At 40.8% G+C, this 12,578-nt stretch overlaps 1 protein-coding gene across 9 annotated transcripts in view; it reads right to left on the reverse strand.

Moving 5' to 3' along the window:
• The window catches only part of Nsun6 (NOP2/Sun RNA methyltransferase 6), a 49,467-nt gene that overhangs the window by 16,111 nt on the left and 20,778 nt on the right, over positions 1-12,578 (reverse strand). For all 9 annotated transcript variants that reach the window (XR_010043739.1, XR_010043740.1, XM_063237887.1 and 6 more), the window contains one exon: positions 11,608-11,689. Coding sequence is in view for 7 of the 9 variants with exons in the window: in XM_063237887.1 (XP_063093957.1) it covers positions 11,608-11,689 (82 nt within the window). In the remaining 2 variants the exon portion in view is untranslated. The remainder of the gene's footprint in view (positions 1-11,607; positions 11,690-12,578) is intronic.

Genomic DNA, 12,578 nt, shown 5'->3' on the forward strand with positions numbered 1-12,578 from the left:
AGAATAGTGTTTCACCACCAGCCAATCCTGACCCAAAAATAGTTACCATATTGACTCCCTCCCTGAAGTCCTTGAGTACAACTTCATATACTGTAGCATTAAGTATATCAAAACAATGTAAATCCATTTAAGAGATTGACAGCATTATAGAGTATTTAGAATCGACTAACAGAAAATGAACAATGGTCTCTGTATAATCTCCTTGTCTTTAAAAGGGTTTTTCTTATACTATCGTACATAACAAAATCCAATAAGATACAACCTGTTTAGACCATTGGAGACAGAAGAACAAAAGCTAGATGAGACTTCAAAACAAGATGGTACTAAATCAGTATTACCTATTAAGATGTCATTTTCTCCAAAAAAAAGCTGTTCCTATCATCCAATCTTCTGTCTCATTTCTGTTGAGCTCTTTTTCTGTCAGTAGCTGTCAGTTTGACTTCTTCATTTTGTTCTCTGCTCCATTCGTTGTGGCCTCCCCGCCCCTATTTCTGGGTTCTTTGTATTTTTCTTTTTTTAGAATATCCTGCAATACTTTCTGTAGGGTTGAATTGGTGGTTGCAAATTCCCCCAGTTCCTCTTTATCCTGGAAGCACCTCGTGTTTCCATCAATTTCCAGGGACAGTTGTGCAGGATATCTCAATCTTGGCTGGAGATTATTATCTTTCAAAGCTTGAATTATTTCTCCCCATGCTCTTCGTGATTTGATGGTTTGTGAAGAGAAATGTGCTGTAATTCTGATGGGTCTTCCCTTGTAAGTGATCTGTTTCTTGTCTCTTACAGCTTTTAATATTCTGTTCTTGTATTGAATTTCTGGAATTTTTATTATTATATGCCTGGGTGTTTCTCTGTTAGGGTTGTAGGTAGCTGGGGTCCTGTATGCCTCATACATTTGAGTATCTTTACCTTTTGCTAAATTAGGAAAATTCTCCTGGATTATTTCTGTGAGTAGCTTTTGTAGTTCACTTGTTTGTGTCCCTACTTCTTCTTTTATGTTCTTAATCCTTAAGTTATGGCTCCTCTTATCATCTTCTTGTCTTTGTATTATTGCTGTGTGTTTCTTTGTTATTTTTAAGAAGTTTTTCATTTCATTCTCCCATGTTTCAAGTCTGCCCTCCAATTCAGATAGTCTGTCCTTAGTTTCTTTCAAGCTGTTAAGCCAGTCTTGGGTAGACTTCTTAATTTCTTGATAGTCCCTTTGCACCTGCTTCACATACTCAATGCTTTCTCTGTTTTCTCCATCAAGCAATTCTCCCCTCTTTTTCTGTTCTTCCATTCCACCATCTGCTTTTTCCTGGGTGGTGCTTAGCATTTCTCTAACTATTCTGCATACTTCTAGCTTCAGGTCATTGATAACTTCATTCCTGAATTGGTCTATGAGGCTCTCTAAATGGCGCTTAATGTATAATGGTGCAGTGTCCACAATTGCCTGATTCTCAGGATTGGGGGTCGAGGAGCCTTTTTTGTTGCTTCCCTTCCCCATATTTTCTGTTCCTTATAAAATGTAATCTTACACAGGAGGCCCGGCTTCCCTGCCTGCCAGCCACAGCTTGATCAAATTGCGCTGGCTAGTTGTTCCCGCTCACCGCTGCGCCCCAGGGAGTTGCGGAGGAGGCAGCCTACGCGGGAGTCGGTCGCTCCTCCGGGCCACCATCAGGCTCTGGGATCTGGGTTAGGCCAGCCTAGGGAGTCCGCGAGCAGCGTCCCTCCGGCCAGGCACCTTTCACCAATCCCGTCCGAGAGGGAAACGTGCGGCTGCAGTTGCCACCGCGCCCTGCTCTTACAGGACTGCCCGCGCCCAGAAAAACCTCCGCTGGAGTCAACCTGCGGTAGGGAGTCAGTTCCTCGCTTACCTCGCCACCAGTCAGCCTTCCTCCCTGGCCGTCGCGTTTCCGACTCCGTTCGCAGATTCCCGTTCCCAAGCCTCTGCGTGTCTCTCCTTGCCGAGCCCCTATGGAGGTAGCCGGGCGCCTGGCGGCGGGAAATCTAAACCGCGGTTTCCGATGGCGTGGGGACTCCGTTTGGAGACTCCCGTTCCCAGAGCTCGGCGGTCGCGTCTCTCCTTGCTGAGCCGCTGTGGAGGTAGCCGGCCGCCGGGCGGCAGCGGGAAATCCAAACCGCGGTTTCTAATGGCGCGGAGTCGAGCCTCCACACCGAGATTTTTCTGTTCCTATTTTAGCGCCAGGACTGTATTCCAAGTTGGATTCTCTCAGCCCAGTTTGTTCCTGAGTCAGCAGAGCATATCTCTACTGGTTCGTATCTCCTTAGTCCGCATCATTCCTGGCCTCTGAGCCGAGCCTTTAGAGAGCGTTCAGAAGTTGCTGTTGTCTGTCCGCCATGTTCTCCCGATCTCCTCCTAGAGTATACTATGATCTCATGAGAATTGCATAACATATCCATACAGGAAAACAGGGTCCAGGGGTTTAGCTCAGCTGCCTAAGTGCCTGCCTGGCAAGCACGAGATCCTGAGTTTGATGACCAATAACAAAAAGAAAAAAGAAAGAAAACACAGGACACTTTTTCTACTCCATTCATTCAATTGTCAATTGATGGCAGTTTTCTACAAATAAATTGCTATCATCCTCTAAAGTAGTTCTCAATCCTGGATACACAATAAAGTCACTTGGTGAGCTTAGGAAAAAATCTGGTCCCCATACAGAAAAGTTAGATGAGGATTTCCAACGATGGGGTTGATAGTGGTGCTTCAAAAATCTTCCCCAGCGATTGTAACATGCATCTAGCTGTGCAGTAAGGCTAGCCAGTGCATCTCCAACTTAGCTATAAAACCACCCAGTGAAGCTTCTCAGTGTTCCAACTCAGGCCTGAACCAGGAATAACTGAAACACTTCAGATGCTAGGGCCCAGATAGCAGAATTTATTTACTGCTCCCTGGTGGTCCACCTTTCTCTGACCCTTTAATCAAACGTTTGCAAGAAAACAGGCAGTCAGAGTTCAGTTTGAGGCATTATTTTTCTTTCCTCCAGTTAAACTAGAATATGATGACAGAGTATGTGTTCAGCCAGAAATAACCTATACATCTGAGAAACTGGATTGTAAGAAAAAGTTCTAAGAACAGTCACGGTATAAATTTCTGGACTTTGTGGTCCCTGCACTTCTTGGAAGAGCAAATCATGCCCCTTGCAAATTACCCCTCTGATTCCTGTTACACCTGCTGTTCCCAGTCACATCCTTAGGGCACTGGGCCCTGGTAACGTTGTGGTGACCCTTTGACCAGGTGGTCTCATTTACTTGTATTTTCTATTGGGGCTTTTGACTGCACTGATTTAGGTTGCTGTGCTGGTTCCAACCAGGTGCACAAACTCCTCCTCCAGACAAGAGGGTGGAGATCCACAACTGATGGAAAGGAAGCTGCATTAATTACCACATCCTAGCCACTGCCCAAATTCTAAACAGAACGAGATAACCTGACCCGGCCTCACTGTCATCGCCGTATCTGGGCAGTGCCCATTCTCGGTCTTTGAGGGTGTATTTATTACGTGACCTGTAACACTGAGCCTGCAGAGTGCATTGTACTGTGTCTGAGTAAACACGCTTGCTACAAACTACGCCCTTTTGACTGTGTCTCATTTTGTGCACTCCCTGCCCACCTCAGGGAGGACTCAAGAGCCCACCGACCACAGGACTGAAAGCACTCCAGAGTAATTACAGTGACCAAACGAGAGCTATGAATTCTTCAAGGTGTAACTTCCTTTTCACAAGTTCACTGGTAACTGAACATTCAAGAAACTCATCAGTTTTCGGAAGCTAGAGGCCAGGTCAGGCAGCCAGGGGAAAGGAAGAGATAGGGAGGGAGGAAAAGGAATTATCAGTGTTATGTGTGTGTACCAACTCCACACAAGGAATGCAAACACTGCAAACAGGTAGTAATGAAAAGTAAAGTATACATGCAAACACCGAATTTAAAAAACAATAGCACAGATTACTAGAGAATGTCATCTTGCATGAAGATGCAGTTTATGATTGAACTTTTTAAAATAAATTTTAAAAACACTTTGAAAACCCCAAGGACAGCTGAGCTTGCTAACACATGCTTGTAACCCCAACACTCTGGAAGCCTGAGGCAGGAGGATCTAAAAGTTCACGTCCCGCAGAGGCAAATGGTAACTTAGCAAGACCCTGTCTCAAAATATAAAAGGGAAGGCGGGTGTGTTTGCACACACCTGGAATCCAAGTACTTGAGAGGCTGAGGCAAGAGGATCAGCCAAGTTCAACAACAGCCTGGGTTCCATAGTGAATTCAAGGCCAGCATGAACTACAAAGCAAGACCTTGTCTCCAAAAACCAAGTAACAATAAAATAAAAACAATCGAGATAAAGGAAAGTAAAAAAGGGCTGGGGATATAGCTCCGTGCAAAGGTCCAGTGGTCCATCTCTGTTAGTCGGGTTGGGTGTGGTTAGTTGGGACAGGGTGGAACAGAATCAAAGTAAAATACCATCACAGATTTTTCTACTGGCCAGATTTTACACAGCAAACAGGAAAGAAAGCAGCAAACGAGAATATCACTTTGACTTCAGTTGCAACTTCTGTCCCAAGGAACCAAGTGTTTCAATGTATGCACAGCCCCACTTCCTCTGCAGCTCTTCAGTGAGCTGGGGTAGGGGTAATTTTCCTTCTTAATGACAAAATCCAGAAGCACAGGAGTTAAATGGCTGTTCCAGGAACATTATGAGCAAAACTACGAAAAGGAAACGGTCTCTAGTCTGGAGGTCTCTACTGTGCCAACAGCTGAGTTTTGAGGCCTAGGGTGAGGGAAGGCTTTATTGGTACTAGCAGCTGGATCAACAGCCCTAGTTTTCTTATTAAAAGTAGTAAGTCTAAGCTATGTACAGGGCTCATCAAGCTAGTATCATAGTAATAAACACTCACTGCCAAAATACACCACCTCTATACAAATCCTACTGTTTTTAAAATTCAGAACCAGAAAAGTAGATAGATGGTTTTATTCACTTACTCCTTTAATTTAAAGAATGCCTGCTATTGCACACACCAGACACCAGCCTGTGCACTACAGTTAAAAAGAGCTTGCCCCTTCCAGGAAGGAAGTGGAGATTTCATCTCCTGTCCTGCACTCCTGTCCTTTTTATTATAAAAACTGTAACATGATATCTTCTTGTACATACCATAAATTACAAGAAATTTAATCCCAAAAATAGCACAAAGCCCTTACAACTTAAAAGCATCAGACCTTAACAATTGATAAGTGACACATGAGACAAAAATTCCTTAATTACAAAGCCATGATATGTAGCGTTTTTATACTTTAAGGATCTAAGTGTACATAATGTACATTTATATAAATTAGCAGTCTTAGATCATGTAACAGATGAATGAACATAACAGTTAAGTTTTTACTTTTTGCTCTGTAGAAATAGTGTTTACTTTTAAATACATTTCCACTGATTCAGTATTCAAAGTGTGGTCCGTAAACCAAGGAGATCCAAAATCCTGGGAACTTGTCAGAAATATAACATTTCACAATTCACCCAGACATACAGTCAGAATCTGCATTTTAACAAACTTTACTAGATTTGTATTACATTTTCACAAAACAGTTTAGGAATATTGTTGTATATGATATGGATTAAAACTAAATTGAGAATAAGCCAAAGCTGGGACACTTTGAGCATTTAATAATTATAAAGACAATAATGAATTATAGACTATGTAAAAATAAAAATTTGTCAGTATATACTGTTAGTAAATAATAGGGTGTGAGGGACCTCATATTAAAATGTTGGCTGTTAAATATAGAGGTGCTATGGCTTATATCTAGATGTCTTCCTCAATCTCTTGTGAACATAGCAGAGAGCATTTTGGAGGTGGCTGAATGTAGGATGTGTGCTGCTGGGATCAAGAATGTGGTGTTGGGATTGATTCAGGTTGCAATGCTAGGATTGAGGTTGGGCAGCCTGGACAGGATATAAAAGACAGGACTGCTGTGGTCATTTGCCGCTTGCTGCTTCTGCCTGCCATGAACCGTTTTTCCTCTGCAATGTACCTCTGCAAAGTCACCCTGCCTTGGAGTTGGTCGATTATGAATTGAAACCTCTACAAACTGAGCTAAAATAAACCTTTCCTCCTTTAACTTTGGGTGTCAGGTATTTTGTCTCAGCAACAAGAAAACTAAGACAGAATTGTAGGCTGAAGTTGGAAAAGACATCTTGTAGTCATGACTAGCTCAGGCAATAATTATAGGTGGATGCTAAATCTCAGAGGAAATTTTAATGAGCAGTGTATTCAGATAATTTTTAGTCTCCCCACAGACTATTAGTTGCACAGGGAAAAAAAGTGATTTTATGTTTTTATGAAAAATGAGATGTTAAAAAGGTGACCAAAATGAACAAGGCCAATGAGAAACACACAGATGTGATGCAGACGTGATGCCCTCAGTCTGATACATCTGTGAACTTTTGTGCTACACATGACAGACATCCTACAGCATCAATAAGTAAGGGAAAGAAAAGCAAAATAAGAAAGCTAAGGATTCTGCCTCCTTCTTATATAATGGAATTCCAATTTTAAAAAAGCACAGTCTATTGCAATAGTGGAAGCACATCAGGGAAAATGTTATTTCCCAAAGTACAACAATTAGACAACTGAAGACAAACTGAAAACAGAAAAGCCAAATAAGAAATAAAAGTTGACTATAGACAAGTGAGAATTTGCTACAATTAAGGGAATAAATAAAGTTTAAATTGTATAAAGCTTGAAGTTTAGTGTAAATCCAATGCATGATATTAAACAATTGTTGGTTACTATTTGGGGAAATCTAAAGGTTACTTCCTTTTAGGGTGGTTCACAAACTTGGATTTAATCACATTACATTTATGAAGTTCAAAATATACACACAAATGAAAAGCAGATTTCCAGCATCCATCTCAGACCTAGTGAAGCTCCTAAATTTCCAGGGAACCCCCCATTGCCCAGCTATGGCAAGGCACTTCATCTCCGTGGCAGATCAGAGTCGTTCATGTCGCCAGGGAATCTGCTCCTGTTTTGCAGCCCTTCCCAGGGTTATGTGTGGGGCACTGACATCAGTCAGGAACACATGCTCCAGGGCAGAAAGATCTAGGTGCACATTTTGACTTTGCTGATTTCTACGGATGTGGTATTCAACAAACCACTCGTTTATCACTTGAAAAATACTGCCTACTGTGTGCTACGCACTTCATTTCTTTAAGCCCCAATTTCCTTATCGGTGAGAGTAGAAGTCTGTGGGGAGGGCATGAAATAGTGAGTGTAAAACACACTAAGTAAGTGTTAGCTACTACTGCCATTATCATCTTTAGTAAGTTTCACTGGTCAGCGACTGGACATCTGGATAGATTACATAAACAGTTCCTGCAAAAGAAGGGACAAAAGTTCAGCTCCACTCTCGAATACAAAAGTTTTACTCCAATGGTAAAGTCATATGTCATTTTTATAGAATGGCAAAGAATACTACTATTATTATTAATTTTGGGGGCCTTTTTGTAAGGCAAGATTTCACTACATAGTTCAGGCTGGCCTTGAACTCACTTTGTAGCCCAAGCTGGACTTGGATTTACGGCAATCCTCCTGCCACAGACTCCTAAGTGCTGGGATTATACGTATGCGCTGCCATGTTGCCTGGCTGCAAAGTACATTAGTATATTATTAGTCACAGTATGTCTCACACTGTGTACTTCATGAGGTCCTCATTAAGCTGATTTTAAAATGAAGAGCTGTGCTGATCTTACTATAGGTTGCAGGGTATCTAAAGAAAAAAATTGCACAGTACTATATTTTTTATTTTCCAAACTAAATATAGAATAAGCAGATATGTGGTCTTTTATTTTGCAACAGGGAAAAACAATATTGCAATCACTGTTGCTAGTGAGCAGTATAGATTTCGCTAACAATGATTCAGGCTATGTCATCACATGATCACAAGTGCTTAAGAACAGATTATACAACAAGTAAAAAGCTAAAGCTAAGCAAACAACACACCAAAGATGAGTCCTAAGAAATTATGTATTTGGTTATATGACTAATTATACAATTAGGTGACAATACATAGATTATTTTCCATTTTTCACCCCAGAAAGAATCGCTACTTGGTAAAATCTCTTTTGGTTTAATACTGGAGAAGAAAGTACATGCACCTGGTCTGTGCTGAGACTACCAATTCCTAGCAATATGCCTGAGGCAGGAGGTAAAAAGAAGTCAGGGCACAGAACATGAAGACTTAAAGTCAGGGCTTACGTGAGCTAATAACCCAAGGGCTCAAACTTACCTGAACTGGGAGGGCCTAATGCAATACAAAGGGCAGAGCAAATGTAACTAATCACACTACAAGGAGCCTTAGAAGGCTGAACAGACAACACAGCCTGCTTCCTGGGCATCAAAGGGCTGGCAACCACCAGCGGCATCCCTGCATCCTGTCACATTCACCTGAACCAAAAAGCTGTATAAAAGACCCTGCACTTAAGCACTTACAGTTTTTCTACCTTGATGAACCCCCTCCCGGACACTGGGGTGGGAGCTTTCTTCTAATTCTTCCCAACTAATAAATAAGCACTCAGTCATTCCCTGCTCCTTGCAGTTTTGTTGGCACCAATCTTCTTTGCCCCAATACAAGGACAGAGAACATGACACGGGGCAGGAAGTGGTTGTATGACCTTAGACAACAACCCAACAGATCTGATCTCAGTACTGTCAGCAGAGAAGAAGGTGGATTTCTCTCAGAAGACAGATCTCTGGTTGTGAGGAAGTAGCGAAAGCTGAGGGAGCAACTGAGCAGCCCTGGCCAGGATGACGCCTTGGTGAGTACCCAAAGGCTCCTCCAGCGGCCCAACACAGACCTTGTAGAAAGATACCCACTTGCCCACTGTCCTGACCTGCACTCCTCAGTGCGGTGAGGTAAAGTTCTCTCAGTGATCTCCCAGAGCGACCTGACACTGGTAAGAGTCTTCTCTTAAGCCTCACTGGCTTGGCCGTCTCTTAAGCTAGTAGGATAGATCTCCTCTTGTGCTATGTCTTGATTTGATTTGCTAAAGTAGCCTATGCATAGGCTTTCTTTGGATTGAGAGATGGTCCTAACTTCTGTGGGACTTGCTGTATAGATTCAGTCCTGCTACAAAAAGACAAAGCTTCAAATCTGGTTTTTAAAGAAGTGATAGTAAACAAATACCCCATCTCATAATCTATGGCTCTTTTTTGTGATAAGGTACATGCTATACAAAAATGTACTATATATCTAAAGTTTAGATATATAGTACTTGCTTAAAAAATAGCCCATGGTTCATAACTAATAGTATCAACACAATTGCTGTGCTAAAATGTATCTTCCTTGTGATTTCATACTTCCTATAAACACATTATGCCAACTATCTACAACTATTTGATAAAATTTTGACTTCTAAGACAATCATGGTTGCTCTCACTTCAATACTGCTGCAACTGACTTCCTAGGTATTCAACAAAGGCTCTGAGACCAAAGCTAATTATGTACCTGCATTAAAAACAACCATTTTGGTTCTGGTCTTACAAGGTCAGCAAGGACATGAGACATGAGGGACCTCTTTGTAAGCGTTTGCCTGGCAAAAGCAAAGTGGTGAATTCAATCCCCAATACAAAAAAAAAAAAAAAAAAAAAAAAAAAAAAAAAACCCTCATGCTAGAGGTAGGATCATAAAGAGAAAGATGTTTCCATTCTTTCAAGGAGAGTCCTGTGGTCGAGCACAGGCCATAATTCATCCTGGCAGATGACACTGGCAGAGGAGCTAAGAGGCTCTGCATGTGATTCCAAAAGTAACTCCTGTCGTGTCTTAATTGACCTTTATATATGCCATAGGTAATTCTAATTAATATGGGTATCACTTAAACGCGGTCTTAAACACACAGCCAGAAAATAGAACCAAACCATGTAAAAATATTAATAATAATTCAGGGTAAATATACAAGGGGTTCCAGGTCCTATATACTGGCCCCTGCTGACAGTTGCCCAACTATACCTATATCTTGTCACTATTATGGTTCAATAAGGCTAAGAATCCACAATAATAGCTCCACAAATTCAGTAAAAATCTTTTACCTACTTAGCTAAGCTAAGGGCCTTAGCTTAGCTAAGGGGCCTTCTATAGCCTTGCATCTAAAAACTTACATGCTTATATAAAACTTACTATCTTTAAATGAGCCACACCAAATAAAGAAGAAATGTTGCTTTTATGCCAGTCAGTTTGACACAACAAGAGATATAACATAAAAACTAGCCAACTGTGCTTGCAAAGATCCACCAATATTGTCTAAGTCATAGAGATCATGGTCAGGGATCTAAAATTTGACATTCTGACTCCCCTAACAGGACCAACATTAATGCTCCTTGTAGCCTTGATATTTAGACCATCTTTTCTCAATTGCTTAATCAAATTTGTTTCTTCTCCCTCAACAGCTTTAAAGATGCAAACAGTCTCTCCAACAAGCACTCTTCCTGGCTTGTATTCAGGACCTTTAGATAGGATTCATAGTAGTGGGCTCTTTGGCTCCCAGCCATAGCCCCTCTCAGCAGAAGTAGTTTGCAAGACAGTTCACTGGCCACTGTACCCTAACCACAGTCAGTGTCACTAATGTTGAGGGTGGAAGCAAGCCAGGAGGTAGAATTGAGAAAGAGAGGGCACTGGTCCTGAACAGTTAAAGAAAGGGAGGTGGGGCTGGCAACAAATAAATTAGCATAACAAAATAGACTACTGGGATCTAATGAAGTGGAAGAGACAAAGAATGGGTCTTTAACCAAATGAGCCAGACCTTGAAAGAAATAAAATGCAAATACAACAGCTTGCTTTTCAGACATGGAAGGTCTACCTACACCCAGTAACATCCTGCTTTCTGTCAGGTATACCAGTCCCCAAAACTGTATAAAAACCCAAAAGACCTAAATACCTATGATGTCCAACTTAAGGAACATCTTTCTCCAACTAACAGAGATTTTTTTCTTTTATTGTTTCTAATACACATACATTTGGTCATTCCATATCACTTGCTGTTTTGTCAACTTCAATCTTATTTGCTCCAAAACCAGGATTCAAGGGCTAAATTCAATTATAGTATCTTCATCTTACACTGTAAATATTGCTAGTATCACTTAACTAGCAGATTGTTAAAAAAAATGTGAGTTATACGCATCAAAATAGTTTGTCACAATTCATAACTGCTGAAAAAAATATGGTAACAGTGAAGTATTTGAATCTTACACAGAATTACAAAAGGAACACTTAAATTAAGGTCAAATATGTGTATCAGTTAGTAGCAATTTAAAAGTTAGTCTGTAATCTCAGTGCTTGGGAGGCTGAAGCAGAGGATCCTTGTGAGTTTGATGCCACCCTGGGCTACAAGGTGAGTTCAAAGCCAGCCTCAACTGTACAGTGAAACCCTGCTTCAAAAAGACCAAATAAATAAATAAAGTTAATGTGAAAAAAAAAAAAGAGTACTTGTAGTATTTTCTCTATTTAACCAAAGATAGATCATAATGTACACTATATATAAATAAACCACAAAATGCAGTAATATAAGGGGGGAAATTCTCTGAAGTAAGTTTCAATGTCCGTAAATATCTTACTTTAATACTTACCTGTAAAAATAAGTAACCGGGCAGTACATTGTCAAATGATGGGCTCAGATATATTGGTTCTGTCATTCTTATACCTATACCTCTGAAAAATAGGAAACCTAACATTAACCCACATCAATTACACAGCATCATTTCTCAAACATGTCAAGTATAAAATGATTTGCCTTTTTATAACTTTTACCTAACATGTAAATAATTAGAACAGTGCTGTGAATCGGTTCTGAATGTTGACCTCAAGGAGAGGCCAGAATTAAAAAGGATAAAATGGCAAAACTTTGACTTGCACAAGAGTTTCTTTAGAATTCTGGATAAATTAAAAAGTAAAGAATATCTGATTGCAGAATTGTCCTAATCTTTCCAGTAACCAACATATAACCACTGTTAATAACTTTCCAGTCAACAAACATTTCTTGACTATTGAGTTTATGAGGTACTATTCTAGGTACTTGTATAAAAGCTGAAAAAATTCCTAGAGTCCTGCTGGTGCTAAGCAGTGACAAGCACAGTACTACTCTCATCTTTTTATAGAGTAACTGTCCAGGGCAGACTTAATTGGAAGATGATCTTTTCTACGTCTGTCCCACTTCATGAGTGGCAGTGTTGCTGATAAACAAGGGAAGGGCCAGGCCATGGGGAGGCAGTGACGTGCACGGCAATCACAGAGGTGACCAGAGACCACTGAGGGCAGAGAGAGCATATACACATTGTTAGAGAAAGCCAACAACTTTATTTTTAAATGGCTGCTTTCTTCTCCCACCAACAAAGAAAACATTATTCACAGCCTGGCACCTCAGTGTAATTCCTATAAGCCCAGCGACTTGAGAAACTAATGCAGGAATGCAAGTTTGAGGTCAGCCTGGGAAACCAAAGAGAGATTTTGCTCATAGTAAAATGCAAAGTGGCTGGGGATACAGTTCCATGGTAAAGCTCCTGCCTACCAATATTTAGGCCCTGGTTATAATTCCCAGTAC

The sequence above is a fragment of the Cavia porcellus genome, unplaced genomic scaffold, assembly GCF_034190915.1.
Source record: "Cavia porcellus strain 051 isolate PalLab524CR breed Dunkin Hartley unplaced genomic scaffold, mCavPor4.1 scaffold_27, whole genome shotgun sequence".
Classification (NCBI taxonomy): domain Eukaryota; kingdom Metazoa; phylum Chordata; class Mammalia; order Rodentia; family Caviidae; genus Cavia; species Cavia porcellus.